This window comes from Eumetopias jubatus, unplaced genomic scaffold (assembly GCF_037043125.1).
Source record: "Eumetopias jubatus isolate StellerSeaLion01/CBP00866 unplaced genomic scaffold, mEumJub1_p1.0 scaffold_9, whole genome shotgun sequence".
Lineage (NCBI taxonomy): Eukaryota > Metazoa > Chordata > Mammalia > Carnivora > Otariidae > Eumetopias > Eumetopias jubatus.
In genome coordinates this window covers 38,302,314-38,321,511 of record NW_028274815.1, presented here as the reverse complement: position 1 = coordinate 38,321,511, position 19,198 = coordinate 38,302,314, and the positions used below count along the sequence as shown (strand labels likewise).

The 19,198-nt window shown below is 54.0% G+C and overlaps 1 protein-coding gene across 1 annotated transcript in view; it reads left to right on the top strand.

Annotated features, from left to right (window-relative positions):
- The first annotated feature begins 331 nt into the window (after positions 1-331).
- The window catches only part of PAX8 (paired box 8), a 29,921-nt gene continuing 11,054 nt past the window's right edge, over positions 332-19,198 (top strand). The window contains exons 1-9 of the mRNA XM_088026621.1: positions 332-366; positions 2,151-2,173; positions 5,308-5,473; positions 7,401-7,601; positions 8,984-9,072; positions 9,343-9,468; positions 9,718-9,905; positions 14,001-14,124; positions 14,596-14,802. Coding sequence (XP_087882747.1) covers positions 332-366; positions 2,151-2,173; positions 5,308-5,473; positions 7,401-7,601; positions 8,984-9,072; positions 9,343-9,468; positions 9,718-9,905; positions 14,001-14,124; positions 14,596-14,802 — 1,159 coding nt within the window. The remainder of the gene's footprint in view (positions 367-2,150; positions 2,174-5,307; positions 5,474-7,400; positions 7,602-8,983; positions 9,073-9,342; positions 9,469-9,717; positions 9,906-14,000; positions 14,125-14,595; positions 14,803-19,198) is intronic.

Genomic DNA, 19,198 nt, shown 5'->3' with positions numbered 1-19,198 from the left:
ATTTCATTGTGTTTGTAGGCCCAGGGGGAAGACCTAGTAGAAAGGGAGGGGTAAATAACATAAAAGAAATATGAGGATAATTTGTGGAGTAGCGTTCCAGAACAGGTAGAAGGGTGATGGGGTCAATACGAAATGAAGGAGAGGCATAAGCCACAGCTTTAGCCAGCTACTGTCTCTCGGCTCCAGTTAGCCTGGGGAGCAGAGGAGCAAGGCCCAGATACTAAGGCCATGCAGCAGGTCGGGGCTGAAGGCAGATGCGGAATGTTCCTTCTCCGAGTGCCGGCCCCTTTTGTGCCAGAGCAAGGCCTAGGTGCCTAGGTAACCCATAGCCATGGATGCTGGCGCCATCCAGTGTGCACGCTTGCGGTGGGAGATGGAACGAGAGGTTGGAACGCTAGGTTTCCGTGGTCCTGGGACATTTTCTCTAGGAGTGGTATGAGGCAGAGACCCTGGCCTTTATTCCGGAAAGGCACCGGGCCAAGGGGAGCAGCTGGGAGGTTACAGTGGGAGACCATCGGCCTGCAAGCGAGCATGCGGAGGGGCGAGGGGCGATGACAACGCCACCAGGCTAAGTATGTCAGAGCCTGCTTCACGCCAGCAAGGCCATTCCTTTGTGGAAGGGGAGTAGGCACCGTGTGATCTAAAGGACATCTCAAGGCAGCCACCGCCCCTCCCGTGATAGTCCTGCCACCTTGCCACCCTTTGGAGCTAAAGCAAAAACCGCCAGGTAGTTAAGGAGAAATTTTCCCAGAACAACCCACTGAACCAGTGTGTCACTCTGGGACTGGGCAAAGGCGTGAGGAATGAAACAGGAAGAAAGAGGAAAGTACTGGAGTCGGCCACTTAGGGATCCCACCGTGGGGAGTCTGCACAGTGGCTGCACACCGGCCCCTCACATTTGGAAAGCACTTTTCTGTCACATGTATATAAGCATTAATTAGACTTTTGTGACAGGTGCCAGGTAGACAAAGACAGGGCCTCAGCCCTTAAAGAGAATAAACAAAGAGATCGATTAACGTAATCAATGCCATGATGGAGACTTGTATAGAGGACTAGGGGGGCCCGGGAAAACGCTCCGTGTGCCTTAAGGGTGTGGGATTGGTGCCTGTAACAGGAGTTTTGTGCGATGAGCCTCTCTTTTCCTTCTACCATTCCTGCTCCTCAGAGCTCTGTAAGGGGTGAAGAAATGACCAAAGAAAGCCCTAACTCCTCCCAACACGGTCACTTCTCCATAGTATACATCTCTGTTCAGCTGGGGCTTTGCAGGCTTCCAGACCCCTCACTGTAGAATAGTCCTCTCTGGCCCTGGGAAAGTTGGCATCCCTTTGTCTGAGGGCCTTCACACTCAGAACCTGCTCGTGTCCAGCCAGACAGGCTTGTCTTCCTCTTCCATGCCCACCACTCCCCACCCACGATGCTCCAGACCATGCAAAGGGCCTTTGCTTAGGAAGCTTCAAACCTCTTTCTGGTTCACATCTTCCTCCTAGCCCAACCAGGGGCTCCCACTCATTCCTGGCTTCCGGCCTCAAAGCCCACCCTGTCCACAGCTGCATGGAAAGGTGGTCAGCACAGTGGGTGGCCCAGCCCTTCCCGGTGCAGGAAGGAAGGCTGCACCCACCTCTGGGCATTTGGTGGTGAGTCACCCAAAGGAGTCCACTCCCCCACACCGGACACAGGAAGGACAAAAGTCCTTCCATTACAGGGACTCAGCTCAAAACCTCAAACCATGGGGGCCATCGCCATCTTCAGCCAGCAGGCTCTTTCCAGACTCTGCTGCCTGCCTGTCCTACACCACAGTAAGTGTCTTCCAATATCCTGAAAGCACCAAGACCTTGTGCATGGATTTATTTTCCTCTGGAAACTTCTTCACCTGGTTACCTCCTAGTCATCCCTCCCTGCAACCTCCAACTGACCACTTATGGACTCCCCCAGCACCTGAACTTAATCTCTCTTAAGAAACTTCTCCCTTAGCATGGTGATTCCCAATATATGTGATTGGATCCCCCGAAGATTGTAAGTTCCTTGAGGGCCAGTTCCTTGTCCTTTTCAAGATGGTTTCCTCAGTGCTTTGCACCTTCATGGTAGGCACTTCGTACACGAAGAAATGAAAACTATGATATAAAAACAGTATGAATTATTATTCTTTAAAGCTGGCGGGGCCGAGGTGGTAGGGGTACAAGTATTTAGTTCCTCTCTTGATTTTCTTTACCAGCCATCGCCCAGCCTAAACCAGTAGTTTGCGCCATGTGGCCCCAGACAAGTGGCATCTGGGAACTTCCTAGAAACAAATTCTTGGTTCCATCCCAGACCTGCTGATTCAGACACTCAGGGCATTGAGCTCATCAGCCTATGATTTAACAAGCCCCCCAAGTGATTCCGATGCATGCTCAAGTTTGAGAACCACTGTTCCAGCCCTAAGGCCAAGCTTGGGGTCATAACATTCAACCGTGTAAATATTAAAAATTAGAAGAATTTTGCACAAAATCAAAATTTTCAGCAAACCAAACACTCCTACATCCCCGTTTCCCCATCTTCTTATAGCAGTTGTTATAGGGTCAGCAGCAGACACAGCAAGAAGTCCCATTCAATGGATGGGAACAGTGAGGCTGGAAAAAAAACCCCACTTTCTCAAATGATAAAATTAAAACAGGCAGAGTCAATGCAGGAATCTGGCCCAATGCTCTTTGTACAGCAACACAAAGTCATTCAAAGCCAGTAAAATAAAATAAAGCACTAGATAATTTATAGTTTAAGGGCCAGAGGTATGAGTACCCCTTTCCCTTCCCACTGATGCTGGATGATCTAATAAATAAGGTTTCAAGGAGGGTTCCTGAGGGCTTGGGTCTCTAAGGATCCTGATCAGTCCTTCAGGAAGATTTAGGACAATAGCCCACATAGCTTTTTCAATAGAGAGACAGACAGGGTTGGTTTTTTGTTGTTGTTGTTTGTTTTTTAAGGCACAATACCCAATTCAGGTCACCCCAAAAATGGTGCTTGGTTTTTTAAACCTGCTACCTTTCTAGGGGTGAAGAACTCCGCCTGTAGGAAACCTTGCTTCCAGATATAGAGGTCCTAGCACAAACACCTGAGCCTTGGTGGTTGAGGTGGCAGCCTAAGTTCTGGAAAATGGGGACAAAGCTGGACAGTCTCAAGGTCTTGTCTGCGTTTGGGTGGCTGTCTGGCGCCCCCTTGTGTTCATTGTCTGGACCCAAAGAGCCAAAAGACCACGAGGATGGAGTGAGGGTCAAATGGCTTAGCCATTCTCCAAGGATGGCCTATGGCCGTGAGAAGCCAGTGGAAGGGGTTCAGAAGTGGGTTATCTGGGATGTCCTCCCAGCCCTTGTGGAATAGCATTCCCTGGGACAAGCTGTATGGGACAGTGGAAATTGTGTCCACGCTCACCCAATTGCCTCCAGCAGAGAGATGGATCACTGTGTCCCTCCTGCTGGGTATTTGGCCAGCAGGCTTGTTCCTCCTGACTTAGTGCCCAGGCCAGAGACTCATAGCCTCTTTTTTTCTTTTAAGAGAAATTGACTGTTCTGCCGAAGCCGGCTTGGGCCCCCGAGGAGACATGGCAAGGCAGTTCTGAATGTGCTAAGTCCGTGGGCAGTAATGGGCACTGTGTGCCCAGTAGAGGCACTTCCCACCCTCGGCCATAAATAGTCCTTAACGGGCTCACACAGAAGGCTTGGGGCTGGCTCTTCCTCCTCGCCTGCCCCTTCCCCCTGACTCCCACCCCTGGAGCTCTACCATCCCAGCCAGATCACCAAATCACGCCCTCGTATGAAAAGGTGTCCTTCATGCCCACATCATGGCACCTTCAGCACAGGCTGCAGGGCCAAGGTTCCAGGGTTGGTTCTGGCCATAGAACAGGGCTCAACCCAAGATGCACTGATGGAAGCCTTAATCCTTGGCCAGAGCCTTGGCGGCGCCTCACACAGGCTGAGTCACATAAGTCATGGAAAGCAGGTCACTCACACCCTCCAAGCCCCAGTTTCTTCATCAACAAAAGGGCGATCTTAGCCCCAGAATGAGCCCAGCCTGGGTCTCGAGATTTGCAAGATTTGAGAAGGTTGGTAAATCTAACAGACAAGTACCTTCTTGCCTCTAAGCCTTTGCACATGCTGTTCCCACTGCCTGGAACAGTTTTCTCCCTTCCCTCCTTCCCTTGGTGAACACCTCTCTACCTTCAGTCAAAGCGTAGACTTCTCCAGGAAACCTTCTAGAGTCCCCCAAGCCTGGGCTTGGTCCCCTCCAGTGGTCCCCATAACTCCCTACTTGGCCCTGGCCCCAGCAGTGGTCATGTGGTCAGGTGATTGGCTGTTTGTTGGTCTGGGCCCTCACTTTAGTAAACCCATGAGACAAGAACAGAGATCACACCTGCCTTATTCACCTGGGCACCTGCAGGACCTGGTAGAGTGCCTGGCACATGGTAGGCACTCAGTACATATATGCTTGACTAGGTAGATGGGCTCAGAATGAAACACAGGCTGGGGCCAGAGGGCAGAAGGCAAGGCAGCAAGGCCGCTAAGGAACATGCCCACACATCCACGGCACGTCCACGTTCTGCACAACAGCCTGCAGCCCGCCATGTCATGTCCCTGGAACTCCTGCGAACGCGTGCCGGGGAGATCTCTGCCCGCCCTTGTAGTGCTCTGGCCTGTCAGAGAGAGAAGAAGCCATGGGATCACTTGCGCTGGGAGCCCACAGACAAGGCCTGGGCCCACTCTGCCTCAGCTCGACCACAGAAGCTCTGCTTTTGTTTGTTTGTGTTTGTGTTTCTCAATGCACTTGTGCTGATAAAATCTGGCTCTGTGTTAAGAAGAAAGACAAAGACAAACATAAAGACCGCGGGTGTAGTCTATGCCCTCGTTCTATAGATAAGGAAAGGAGAGCCAGAGAGGAGAGGGGACATTCACCAGCATCACACAGCTCAGCATCAGAGTGGGAAGGCCCTGCATCTCCAGCTCTTTATATACTTTTTGGAGGGAGGGAAGAAGGTGGGGAGTTAGTTGTTATTCAGAGTGAAGGGCTGAAGGTCTGAGAGGAAACTGAGCAGGCCCAAGCGGTCCCCAGATTGCAGTGTGTCCCTCTGGCATCATATGTGACCCTCCCCAACGGGAGCTAGCCTCCCTCTGCAGTGGGGGAGAGGAGGCGGTCCATCAGCAGGAGCACCAGAGGGCACCATGGTGAGAGTTCACACGCACACGGTCGCGCATGCACAACGCACCCACACTCAAGGGCTAATTCCCACCCCCCGGCCCTGCCCGGCCCTGATAGCTGTTCCTGGGACTACTGTCTTCTTAGGCCACGGAGGGCTGAACCAGCTGGGAGGGGCCTTTGTGAACGGCAGACCCCTGCCTGAAGTGGTGCGTCAACGCATCGTGGACCTGGCCCACCAGGGCGTGCGGCCCTGTGACATCTCCCGCCAGCTCCGAGTCAGCCATGGCTGTGTCAGCAAGATCCTTGGCAGGTAAGCACGAAATTCACCACGTGCCACCTTCCCTGCAGGGCTTGCCTGGAGCGGCCCACCTGGCAGCCACACCCCTGCCCCCGGGGCACTCGGTCGTTCCGATGTCCAGCTTCCATCCGGGTGGTGCTTCCCGGCCTCCCCGCCCGCTGCTCTTCTGTTACTTTCCTGTCCTTGCTTCCTTCTCCGTCCATTTCTCCTTCCTTTCCTTTCTGCCTCTCGCTTTTCTCCTTTGCCCCATCTCTCATTTTTAGGGGCTTCTCTACTCCTAAAGCAGGAGAATCTTCCCCAAAGCACCCCACCCCCACCCTGGCTGAGACCACAGGAAATGGAGCCACTAGGGAGAGGACACAGGATCAGAGGTGGCTCCTGCAGTCTCACCCCCCGCATGAGGGATGTCTGAGTGTGCTTCTCAAACTCTTAATTCCCAGAGCACCTGCCACGGAAGCACCAGGGTTCCTTGACGAGATGTAGATCCCTAAGGCCTGGTCCAGACCTACATATAAATCACAGCATCCCCTCTGGGAGCCAGGCCTGGGTGCTGTGATTTTTAGGAGATGACCATGTACCAGTCATGAACACTCAACTCCAGAGCAGTGGTTCATCACTCTGGTTGCACATTAGAGTCACTTAGGGAAACTTAATTAAAAAAAAAAAAAATTATGTCTAGGCCCCAGCCCACACCCACTAAAGCAGAACTTTAGGAGAACGGGCTCAAGTTTTTGTATAGTGTTAAGTCTCCTTCAAGGGATTCCAATTTTCTGTAGCCAGAGTTGAGGACCACTGACTCAAAGGTTCAGGAAGGACCAGAGGCAGCAAAGCCCTGTGTCTGGGCTGACACAGCGTAGTCTGGAGAGCCACTCTCCAAATGCCCCTGCCCTGGGGGACTTGGGGCTTTGCATCGGCTCAGTGCACCTGCCTCCCTCACCCAGCTCACAGGTGGGTTCAGCAGGAGTTCTGGTTTAACGAGGCAAAGGGACCTGACTGTAGCTGAACTGCGGAGAGTCCTGGCTTCCTGACTAAAGTTGCCAATGGCAAGGGCACTCCCTGGTTCGGGTCAGGAGAGGGGCTCCCAAGATGGGCTGCAGTGTCCCCGAGAGCTGAGCCTGGGATGGTTATGACAGACAAGCAGAGTTTTAAAGAACCAGACTTTACTCTATGGTAGAGGAGACCAGAGAGTTTCCACCCAAAGAGGGGAAAACTATCCTGACATAAGTCAAGGATCTACCAAAGCAGCTGGCTGGGGGCTCGGGGGAGAGGAAAAGTGGACAGCCTGAGACAGCAGGCTTGGCTTAAGGGGCCGGACATGGCCAGGGATCCAGGCCAGGCTGGCATTCCAGGGTCCAGGAAGAATAGCTTCCACCTGAACCATGTAATCTGGTAGAAAACCAGTGGCCAGCCGGGAGGTGGGGGCTGGGGGAGAAGGTAGGGGAGCAAAGGTGAAGCAGTAAGACAGAGCAGAGGGCCCAACCATCCAAACTAGCTTCCTGGGGAGGGGTAAAGCCAGGATGGCCAAGAACGGTGAGTCAAGATTTAACCCCGGAAAGCTGCGTAGAGAAACCCACCACTGTGAACCTGTACGTACGCACAGAGCATGCGCAGCAAAACCTCCTTTCTAAGAAGGGAAATCGTTTGTGTGCCGAAGTTGGCTCTGGCGGGAGCTCAGACGCAGGAGACTGGCAGGAGGGAAAGAGAGAGGAAGCCAGGTGTCCAGGGTGAAGTCTTTAGCAGAGGGCTCTGGTTTGGCAGCAGCATAAACTTACTCATGCAAGGGAAGCAGACAGTGCCAGGAACATCAAGTGTCTGAGGGCAGCCCTGGGGGTGCATTTTACCCCCTGAAGCCTTGGAGAGGAACAAGAGTCTCTGGCTAAGGCCCTGCCCGAAGACCCCACCTGCTTATTGGGTAATTCTTTGGGGTTCTCTATTGGAGTAGGTACTACGAGACCGGCAGCATCCGGCCTGGAGTGATAGGGGGCTCCAAGCCCAAGGTGGCCACCCCCAAGGTGGTGGAGAAGATTGGAGACTATAAGCGGCAGAACCCCACCATGTTTGCCTGGGAGATCCGAGACCGGCTCCTGGCGGAGGGTGTCTGTGACAATGACACTGTGCCCAGTGTCAGCTCCATCAACAGGTGAGAGGGACTCAGCAGCCGGCGTGGGGGGGGGGGGGGCGCGGGGGGCAGGGCACCTGGGCTTTGGGGGAACCATGACGGAGATCCAAAGAAGGGCCTGGCTTGGGTGGAACAGAGCCTAGGAAGGGGACTCCTGCTGAAGAATTAAAGCAGGAAGACCCCAGGCGCCGTGGGGCAGGTATCACACCTCCCCACTGCTCTGTGACATTCCCTCCCCCACCACCCCACCCCACCCCACCCCGGGTTGTACTTCGCCAGTTTCCTTCCGCACACGCTGTATCCTCTTTCATTCAGTAAAAGAATCTCGAAGTGACCCTTTCCTGGGCCACACGACCCCTAACCTGGCCCTCATTCAAGCATTCACTCAATTGTTTGGTTTTTCAATTATTCACTCACAGCCTCGATCAATCATTTACTCACTCATTCATTCCTGCATACGTAATTCACTCATAATGTGCTAGGCCCTGGGAACACACAATCCTTGTCCTTGTGGAGCTTATAGTCTAGTGAGAAGAGAGACACTAATCAAGTACTAATCAAGTGCCCACACACACAATTGTAAAAATGCAGCTCTAAGTCCTCCTAAGGAGAGGAACATGAGGTATGTGAGTTAGCATAGGGTGCTTGGTTTAGGAAGGAACGAAAAGATGTTCCTGAGTAAGAAACAATGAATAAGAGTTAACTAGGTGAAAAGGGGAGCCAAAGGAGCTTGGAGGCAGCATATGCAAAGGCCCTGTGGCTCACAGATCTTAGACAAGAAGCTGAAAGACAGCCAGCAGATAGAAGGGGAGCACGAGGTAGGCTGAGGTGGAAATGTCAGCAAAAACTGCCCTTTAGAGGCTGGTGGCCATGTCACATATTCTTACCTGTGACCTATAAGAAACTTGGCAGACTGTAAGCAGGAGGCTGACTTGCATTTCAAAAAAGTCCACTGTGGTTACAATAGGGAGAAGAGATTAGAAAGGGTCAAGAGCAGATAGGGGTGGGCCAGTGAGTGATCCCCAGGAGTGAGGGGAGAGAGCTGGTGATGGCCTGCATTATGTTGCTGACAGTGACATGCAGAGAGGAGTCAGTCGATGCTGGAGAGGTTTACAAGGTCAAACCCACAGAACCTCATGATGGCTTTAATAGAGGAGGGAGGGAGGCAGATGTAAAGCTCCACCTATATTTCCACCTTGAGTGACCAGTGGAACTGATCATGAAACAGAACACTGGGAAGGACCAGATGTGAGGAGTGAGGTCAGGGGTTTGATTTCAGACAGGTTGTACTCGAGGTGCCTCCGAGATACCCAAGTGAGCTCTCAAAAAGGCACAGGATCCGGGGCCGCGTGAGTCCTATTTCCTCCTCTTCTCTCTAATAGCCTTTCTCGTCTTCCTTACAGAATCATCCGGACCAAAGTACAGCAACCGTTCAACCTCCCCATGGACAGCTGCGTGGCCACCAAGTCCCTGAGCCCAGGACATACGCTGAGTGAGTGCTGACGTGCTGGCATGCTCACCCTCGCACACGCACACCCACCTGCAAACCCGTAGTCACACACACGCCCACAAAGACACACCCCCAGCGTGGACTGAGCCCTTCCACAGGGACAAAGCCTTGCTGGGTCCCAGGAAAGATGCACTGACATACTTAGGGGTGGCAACACTTCAGGCAGCCTCGACTCCAAGATACCCTCCTGCTAGTGGGCTCTGAGGGGTGTCCCCTGCACATGCCGACCCTCTCCCTCTCATCCCACCGCAGTCCCCAGCTCAGCTGTAACGCCCCCAGAGTCACCCCAGTCAGACTCTCTGGGCTCCACCTACTCCATCAACGGGCTCCTGGGGATCGCTCAGCCTGGCAGCGACAGCAAGAGGAAAATGGACGACAGTGAGTGTTGGGGAACCAGAGGGCAGGTTGGGGGTGCAGGAGGGCAGTCTGCTCAGGCTCCAAGGGGACTGGTGGCTCTGGACTTTGCAGGTGCCTACAGCACATGGCCTGCCCTAAGCTGGCCACAGTCCCCCGGCCTGGAGCCGGATCCTTCCTGTCCCTCTGCAGCCCGAGTCGGCCCCTCCACCCTGGCCTGGGGCATGGGTAGATGGGTCTCCTGAAAGCTTTCTCCCCGCCTGGGGATGCCAGGTGACCAGGACAGCTGCCGGCTGAGCATCGACTCCCAGGGCAGCAGCAGCGGGCCCCGCAAGCACCTGCGCACGGACGCCTTCAGCCAGCACCACCTTGAGCCGCTCGAGTGCCCATTCGAGAGGCAGCACTACCCGGAGGCCTATGCCTCCCCCAGCCACACCAAAGGCGAGCAGGTGAGCAGCCAGGTGAGCCCCGGAGCAGTGGCAGGCAGGGGCCCAGCAAAGCACAGTCTCTGGAAGATTCCTAGTCAGCCTGCAGTCTGGCCACCAAAGCAACTAGAAGTTGTGCCAGTGGGCTCAGGGCGCATGCTTCGTGCAGCTCCAAGTCGACACAGACTTTCTTTTACCAGATGCGGGCACCTTTCTCCTCCCCCCAGCCCTCTTGCCTTCCGTCACCCTTAGCCTCTGAGCTCCACCCTTTCTGGAAGAGCACCACACCCAGGCCATGCCATCCCTCTGTCCTCTGGGGCTTTCCCAGACCGCAGGGTCAGGTCCCACAGCTCTGAAGCGGCTGCTCAAAGCCTTACACCATGACCTCGACCAGCACCTCCGGCCTACCTCTGGCCACTCACACCTGCACACCGTTGATCTGCATTACTCACGCTCACGAGCATGTCATTCTCGTTCACACCCCTCTGCACTGGCACACTGCATGCACGCCCCGCAGAGCACCTTGCCTTCCACCTTTCTGCCTGGAAAAGTACCGCTTGGCCGTTATGACTCAGCTCAAGCATCACTTACCCATGAATCACGCCCTGCCCCCAGACATGCTTCATCTCTCCCTCATCTGTGCTTCCGCCCATCCAGCACACCACTCCAGTAACTTCTCACGGCATACCGTAATTGTCCAGTGGGCAGGGGTGTAGGCAGTGGGTTTCATAAGGCAGGGCAGCATCTTGAAGCATCTTTTTTTTTTTTTAATCTCTGGCACCAACAAGGTGCCCCTCTTAGAATAGATACTCAGTAAAGGTGTATTGGTGAGTGAGCTGAGAAATCCAGAACAATAATTTGCAAGTTACAGGGGAGTTTTTATTTCTAGTGCTCTGGATGGGTGAAATGGTTTACAGTGGGTCAGCTTCTAGGAAAAGCTAAGAGAGATGTCACTGGTCTCCCCCCACCCCAACCCCGAGCCCAGCAGAGACTCCGCAACTCTGACAGAACTTCCAGGACCACTGGTCCCTTCGTTCATGTGCATCTGTCCCCAGTAGCCACGGCTTCCATCCCCCATCCCCCCTCCCCAGGTCCACCAGTTGAGGAATTCCCTTAGGGTGGGTCCGCTCACCCCACTTTGCTCACGCTGTCATTTGATCCAGGAGTGAGGCAAGCCTTACGCTTTGAAAGTCTGAGCAGGACAATGTGGACGATGCCAGTAAGCAGCTGAACTGTCGCCAGGCACCGTCTGGGCTGCTGGGCCCACGCCAGCGCCGCAGCTGGGCAGGCAATCTGCGTCAGCGATTTTATCAGCCTGGGCTGCGGCCACCACGAGGGGGTGCAGAGAAAGCTGGCCGTCAGCAGACCTGGGGAGAGGACCCGGGTGCTCATCTGAGAGTCAGCACATGGCTGCAGCTGTGGGCTCGCTCACAGGGAGCCCGCTCTGTGTGCAAGCACCCGCTGTCCTGCAGAAACCCTGCTGCTGAGATGCTGGGCACCCGCTGGGTCTGAGGGCCACCTCCTGGCTCCATGGCTGAGCCCCCAGCGGGCCCTGCCTGATGATGACAGGGAGACCGAGACCAGCACCAAGCTGGCCCATGCGCCTGGGAATTGTGGTCTTAGAGAGTCTTAGAGCCACAGGGACCTCGGGGACCACGGAGACCAGTCTTTGCATTTGTGTTGAGATAACCCAGGGCCTGGGAGGGTGGTCAGAGCCTGGGGGAGCGAACGGTTGCGGAGCTCAGGTCTGCCGGCCCTGGTTTCATTCAGACTGGCCCGCTGGTGCCCTGTTTCTAGATACAATGCTTCTATGTCAGTTCTTACTCGAAGGCTGGAGAAACAGAGTTTGGAAAACCATGGAACTGCTCCAACCTCTTGTCCTGTAGATAAGCAAGCTGAGGCTCAGCAGTGTCCATCCATGATTCATTCCTCCCACAGTCAATCTTCTACTTGCTCATTCATTCACCCGGCTGGGTGGTGAGCATCCAGCCTGTGCTGAGGGCTCCTTAGGTCTGAGCCCCTGCCTTTCCTGCCCTTGGTGACTCGGACTGTGCCATCGAAGGACACTGCGTGCTCTCGCCTGGGCCCAGGAAGGCCCTCTGGCCTGGGGTGCCGAGAGAGAGAATCACAGGTCCGCACACCCGACTTGAGGATCGGGGACGGCACAGTCATCTTTCCTGTAAGATCAACAAGGGGGAAAGCATTCAACGGAAACACCATGTGGCCTCACTCCTGGTTGCTATTTCACCACCAGGCACAGTTAGGAGTCACAGTGAGGTTCTCTGTCCTCTATTTTACAAGTGCAACAAGAACAGATCAGCAGAATGTGAATATTATGACACAGACCGAGAATTTTGCAGCTTATGACTCTTCACAGAATTCACAAATAATAATACCTATTAGAGCAACGTATTGGGCATTCTGGGCTAAGCACTGAATGTATGTATAAAAAAAATCTCAGGTAATCCTTACATCAGCCTGGTGACGCAGATTCTATTCTTCCTGTTATAAGGATGAGAAAGTCATGGCTCAGAGGGGTCGAGGAGCCCACAGCTACGTGGCTGTTCACTGCAGACCCAGGCCTCAAACTGGCCCTCGTGCTAGAGCATTATGCCACTCTGCACCCCAATTCAAGTTCAATGCCGGGAAGAAATCCAGCCATCACTGGGATGACTGGGGACTTTGGGAGGATTGGGGGATTTTTTTTCCCCCCACTGAATTGTCTGGATTTGGGAAAGCTATGGGATTTTGAGTAGGTATCTGTTATCAAATCAACACATCCATAAGGCATTTTAAACTTTTCTTACACTCTAGAAATTAGGTATTTTGCTCAGTTTCATTAAGCCTGGCTCTAAGCAGCTCCACCCCGCCTTAAAGCAAGCCCCCCTCGGAAAGCATGGAACCAGAGCACCATTTAGTCAGTAATGTCGGCTACATGATAACGACGCCCTGGTGGCCTCTAGAATTGCCTGCAGCTTCCAAAAGTGCCTGGCAGGCAACCAGAAAGCGCCGGGGCCCCTTGGAGAAACCGGCTCCACGGAAATCCTTGGAAGTGATTGCCTTTAGTGGAGCTGTTATGTAACCACGGAGCATTCCTTGATTGTACTGTTGCACACAAGAGTGTATTTGTGACGTGTGTGACTCACTCGTGGGGGACAGGTGTGTGCTTGCGTGTGCTGTCTTGTCCCCTCGAGGGAGGGAGTCACGGGGAGGGGTAGTGCGCACTTGCCCGTAACTGAACAAGGGAGAAAGAAAACCCCGCAGGTACTTGATCGAGTTTTTTTTTTTTTTCCCTTAACAAAATTAACCCCAAGAATCACCTTCCAGCGGAAGCAGTGAATTTATATTGACTTGGATATAGAGGAGAAAAAGAAGACAGCCCCCTATTCCGGTGGGCGTGGGGGGCACGTCTGCCGCTTCCCTGAAGGAAAGAGCACCGGGGGCGGTTTAGTACCTGTGTCATTCTTGTCTGGGGACTGGCCCCTCTGGGCTTCAGGCTCTCCACATATAAAACAGACACAACATCGCTTGCCCACGTCACAGGGCTGTTGGGGGTCAACAGACAGGATAACATGGGCAAAGCTCTCATGTGAGCTCTTTGCAAACGGACATGGTCATGACGTCATCCAGTTTAGCGCAGCATTTGGGAGCATGGACATGACAGCCGGACCCCTTGGGTTTCAATCCTGCCTCTGCCCCATAGGGGAACATGCCGGGTTTCGTGGCCTCCCTGTGGCTGTGCTTCCTATCTGGAGAGGAATAAACTAATGAATCGAGTGAAGCACTTAGAACCGCGCCCGAGGCAGACTCCTCCCGCCCCGCGTCCTGTGGGTCCAGACCATGTGGGGAGACAAGGAAGGAGGCGGCCACGCAGCCAAGCCCTCAGGCCACCAGCCAGCTTTGGAATCCCAGGGCTGCAGGAGGGGAAGCTGTGAGCCAGGGATGGGGCTGCGAGTGGAGTCGGAGAATAAGAAACATAAGAACCCATTAAACAGGCTAAGTGGAGTCCAGAATGAGTGGAAAGAAGGGGACAGTGAAGAAGGGAGCACTTCTGCAGAGATTAGGCCTCAGGGTCCCTAGTGAGGCCTGCTGCCAAGGGCCTCTGTGCGCTGACTTCTCTTTGTTCCCCAGGGCCTCTACCCGCTGCCCTTGCTCAACAGCGCCGCCCTGGACGACGGCAAGGCCACCCTGACCCCTTCCAACACACCCTTGGGGCGCAACCTCTCGACTCACCAGACCTACCCAGTGGTGGCAGGTACGATGCCTGGAATGTCCTGGGCCACGTGGCCCCAGCTGCACAGAGGGGCTGGAAGGCAGGGCGTGGCTGGCCCTGAGGAGGAGGGGCCTAGGGCCCGGGGCCTGCAGAGGAGAGGTGGGCTGTGCCGGTTAGGCCTCCAGGTGGGTCCAGAGGGTCCCGCCTCGTAGTAGCCCAGGGCCTCCTGGGCGCCTCCTCGCTCCCCCAACGCCGCGGGGCAGGGGAGAGGGCACACACTGTCCTTCCACAGGCGCAGAGGCACAGCAGGGAGGCAGAGCTTCTCTCGCCCCCTCCCTCACTCACCCTGAGGACCCCGCGCAGCCCCTCCCGCTGCCCCCAGACTCAGAGAGGAGCCGCCTGCCCCAGCGCCCCGCCCGCACTCCACCCCCACATCTCATGGCTGGGTTCGTGCATGTGCCCACCCCATCATCTCACACCCCTCTCTCCTTGTTGTCTCCCTCCCTCCGGCAGATCCTCATTCACCCTTCGCCATAAAGCAGGAAACCCCCGAGGTGTCCAGTTCTAGCTCCACCCCTTCCTCTTTATCTAGCTCCGCCTTTTTGGATCTGCAGCAAGTCGGCTCCGGGGTCCCAGCCGGTGCCTCGGTCCCGCCCTTCAATGCCTTTCCCCATGCTGCCTCCGTGTACGGGCAGTTCACGGGCCAGGCGCTCCTCTCAGGTACGACAGGGAGGTCCCGGGCAGCTCTCGCGGGGGGCGGGAGGGGGGGGTCCTCAGGGCCGGCCACCAGCCCCCTGCTTTGGGGACCAGCCCCCCCTCTGGCCCTCAGTCCTGTTCACCATCACTCTGTTCCCTCCATCTTCCTGCAACTTTTGGACGTGCCGAGATGTGGTGCTCCGTCCGTGCCGGCAAAGTCAGGCCGTGGGAGGGGCAGGCACTCTGGGGGTGCTTGTAAGAGGGGTGCCTGGCTGATTTCTAGAACCTTGCCCCAAAGCCCCATGGACCAGCAGGGACCTTGAGGTCAGGAGCTGGGCAGTATAAAGCAGTGAGCCCTTGGTCTGGGTGAGAAATAAAAAAGAACTTTGGAGGGCAAAAAGTCGTTGGCTTCTGTAGCTAATTTCTGGATCAAATTTCTAAAGAAAACAGGGTCCGTCCCCATTGGGTCTCCATAGTGTAGCTCTCCTTGTACCCAGCTTAACAAGGTCACCCTTGGAAAACACTGAAGCAGAGTAACTCACCAACTGGAGAGATGGAGAACAAGGGGACCTCCCATCAGGAACCTCATTGGCCTCAAAACATTTAAAGCTGGAAGCACTCCGGGGCATCTAGAGCAAATCTCTCCTTATACTGATGGGAAACAGGCCTGGGAAGGAGAAGGGCCTGGTCAAGGTCCCTGAATAGGCATGTGGTGTCTGGCAGAGTGAGGGCTCAGCCTGCATGCACCCCGAATTACAAATCAAACTGGGTCTTCCTGGCAGAAGGACATCAGCCCATCCAGCAAGAACCTGGGCAGCAGCCAAAAGAGTCAGGGTGTCTAGCTTGGGCAGAAGGCCTTAAGTGGAGTGAGCAAAGGGAGCAGAGACCCATAATCCTCTTCAGATATCTGACAGGCTTCCTCAGAAATGGGACTATTTCAGATGTGGGCCCAAGGCATTGAACTTAAAACCCATGGAGGAAGCCAGAAGTAAGCCAGCCCTTCTGGACCAGTGGTTTTCAACTTGCTGGGCCTCAAAACACTCTCTTGAAATGACAGCTTTTATAGAAGCCAGGTATCCAGACCAGACAAATGAAGAGCTACACTGTTTGAAGTCGGGACTCTGCCCCCTAAAAGCCCCTGGACTTGAAAACCACCAAACCAGAAGAACAAGACCTCTACCTGCCCAGAGGGACCACAGGGTTGTCTTATTCAAGTTCACAGACCCTGTCTTATAACTGACCGTATATTTTCTGTCTGGCAGGCACCTGGGATTTTTATTCTCTGTGCATCCCCACATCTAATGTGGGAGGTCCTCTTGGAAGAGGTGGGCACAGAGGTAAAGGGTTAACAAAGGAAGTCCAGCGTGTGGGCAGAGAGGCAGTGTTTCGGGGTGTGGAGCAAGGAAGCTAACGTTGACTCAGAGTTCAAAATTTCAAAAGCGGGTGAAGTCAGCGGAGATGGGTCATTTGTTTTGACCAAAGTGATTAAAGGAGAAAAATCTGCGAGCTGAGTGGAATGATGTCAGCCAGAGAAAATGGGATGGGGGGGAGGGAGGGGAGCCAGGGAGTAAAGGGATTCAAATCCACTGCGGGGTGGAGAGGCCCGATCACTGGGTGAGGCTGCCTGTTTGGTGTGAATGCCCGACCAGGAGGGCTACAATAAGGCAGGCAAGGGGTGAGGTGTGGGCAAAGCTTGTGATGATGGGGAGCAGTACTTCGGTTACTGTGTGAGCTGCCCAGAGACTTGGCAGGCCCTGTGGAGTGGAGGGGGAAGGGCAGATGGCCGTGGCAAGCGGTCTTGGATAGTGGTAGGAAGCATACTTACTCGCATGGGGTAAGGAAGCTGCAACAGATGCCAGGGTGCAGAGTGTGGCCCCTGTGAAAGCCAGTGGGGGGCTGCAATGCCCAGCCCAGGGGCCAAATATGGGGCACCTGAGGCGGGGGCTCTGAGAAAAGCAAGAGATGCCCAGACTTGGAAGGACTGGGTCCAGGCTGGTTACCAAGAGCAGGAAGCAAGTCAGGGCTGCAGTTCACAGAGCTGAGGCAGCTCTGTGGCTCCGGCACAAGGTACCCGATGGCTGGTGTCCATGCAGAGCCCAGGGTGTAGGCCTGGAGCTCCTTGAAGACTATCCACCTGCAGCCTCTGGTCAAGAATGGACCTAAGTGCCTACCATGTGGCTGAGCCATGGTGAGCGGGCTGGGAGGAGATCCAGGGAGAAGAAAGGTTGGGAGGAAGGATCTCAAGAGTTTAGGGGGCTAGAAATCGATCCAAGGGAGGAAGAGGTGAACCTGGAAGAGAGAGAAGGTAGCCAAGACTAAATTGTTCTGAGGTAGTGCTGCAGACAAGAGGAGGAGGCAGGACCAGGTGAGTGTTCATTCCAGATTCAGCTTGGCCCTCCTGGCTCGCCTCCTCTGAGTGGTTTCCTAAGACCCTCCCTGCTGCATCACCATCTCCCCCTGGGGTCGCTTCCTCTCCTTGCCCAGGAGCTCTGATAGTGCAATTTTCAGGGTGACTGTCCTTCTGGGTCTCCGCTTCTCCCTAATCAGCCAAAAATGAAGCATCGGAGTTTGGGGAACAATAGGCTTGCCCCTAATATTCCTGCTGTTTCCCTTCAGATGCCCCAGTCTGGGTCCCAGTGCACCTGTAAGAGGGATATTGAGGCCGTCCCTGTCCTGGCTGCTCTGGGGCTGATTCCAGCTCAGTTGATCAGAAAGCTCTGAGTTTGGTTTTATCATCAAAGAGTCCATTACCCGCCTCCATTCTTTTGTGCGAAATTATATTTAGTCCTGCCAAAGAGATTTCTGGATTGCTATAAATTTTCTTTGCTATCAGAACAAGATAAGGAATTGAAAAGGGGTCACGTAGAGGGCAGGCATCAAAGTGGGCAAATAAAATTGTCTGAAATCACCTCTACCTTCTGAATTCCTCCAAGGGATGCTACCAATATTTAGAACATTTATCAATATTTCTGGGGTGCTCGTGTTTTCTTATAGAACCCCTTCACAGCCAGCCATCATGGATCTGTGTCTACATCACCTTCTGAAAAATAGGGCCATGTTGGAAGTATATTTGAGTGCTGGGGAGTTACAAATCAAAGAAACTCATGATGAAGAGCCGTAAAAATAAGTAAGTCAGTTAAAGGTCACGGTTAGGCCACGTTGGAGCGCATCTACTTCATGGCTTCTGTGGTTTCATTTCTGAGAAGGTTGCAAGGTTCTCGGCTTTTTGGAAGAAACCACTTATTTAAGGAACCAAAGCAGAGTTTTGAGGGATTGACAGGGGAGTTTAAGGTGCCACAGCCTGGGTGAGAGCCATCCTGTAGAAAGTCTTCCTCGGCTTTCCAGGAGGGCCAGCTTTCATGGAAACCTTTGGGGTGTTCTTTAATTCAGAAACCTCTGCCTCACTGGGAGAAAACTTGGTGACCAAGGAGAGATGAAGATTAAAACTCTCAGAATTTAAGGAAATGAGGCTGATGAATTTATTTCTAAGAGCAGTCTAGGGGCTAGTTTCATGGGATGGGGTCCGACAGGGCAACTGTGACTAAATTAAATTGTGGCTTCAGGGGAGCACATGCCCCGGTGCTTGGCCCACTGAGCTGTAAAGCTCAAGAAGCAGCAGGGTCAGGTGATGGAAAGGGACAGATGCAGGTGGGGGAAAGGGGGAACGTGGGACCACAGGAGCCCTGGAGAGTACCTAGGCCAGCTCCAGCAGAGAGGTGGCCTGAGAGCCAAGGCTTAACCTCCTCGCCTCCAGCCCCAGTCATGGTAGACACAGATGCAGCCTCAGAATCCTGCTCCACATAGTGTACCTGGAGCCCCTATGAAAGAATTAAGTGGTAAGCTGAACCTAATTTGCAATCTCTAATTTAACCTAGCTCTTCGTGAGACAGACGGGAAGATGTGATTCAGAGCAATTAAATAGTTTGTCACTCAGCCACAGCCTGGCTTGGATCTAGAGCTGTCTTCTCTCTCTCTCTCTCTCTCACTTTCCCAGAGGAAGCAGAAAGAGGAAAGAGAGAAGGCTTTGGACCTGAATTAGCCACCAGTCTCTTCCATCACTCTCCTATGCATGCAGCTGTCCATCCTCTGTACCCGCGCTGCCCCTCATAGGCTTCTGTCACCCCTTGCTCTCATAGGCTCCAGTACCTGGCCAGGTGCTTCATCTGAGGGCCGAGGGGGCTGAATCTGATAGCTGATGGTATTGCACTCTTCTTTGAAGAAAACCAGATTTTACCTTGGTATATCTCCTGCATATTCCTCCCTCTACTTCTAAATATACTAAAATTTCCTTGCCTCCCCTGGGTTTCCAATTCCTCTTTTGTTTGGACCCTGGGTCAAGTGAACTGAACCCCCACCTGTAGAATTCTGGTAGATTCCACCCTGTTTGGTCCAGCACCAACCATAGCTGCACATTGTACCA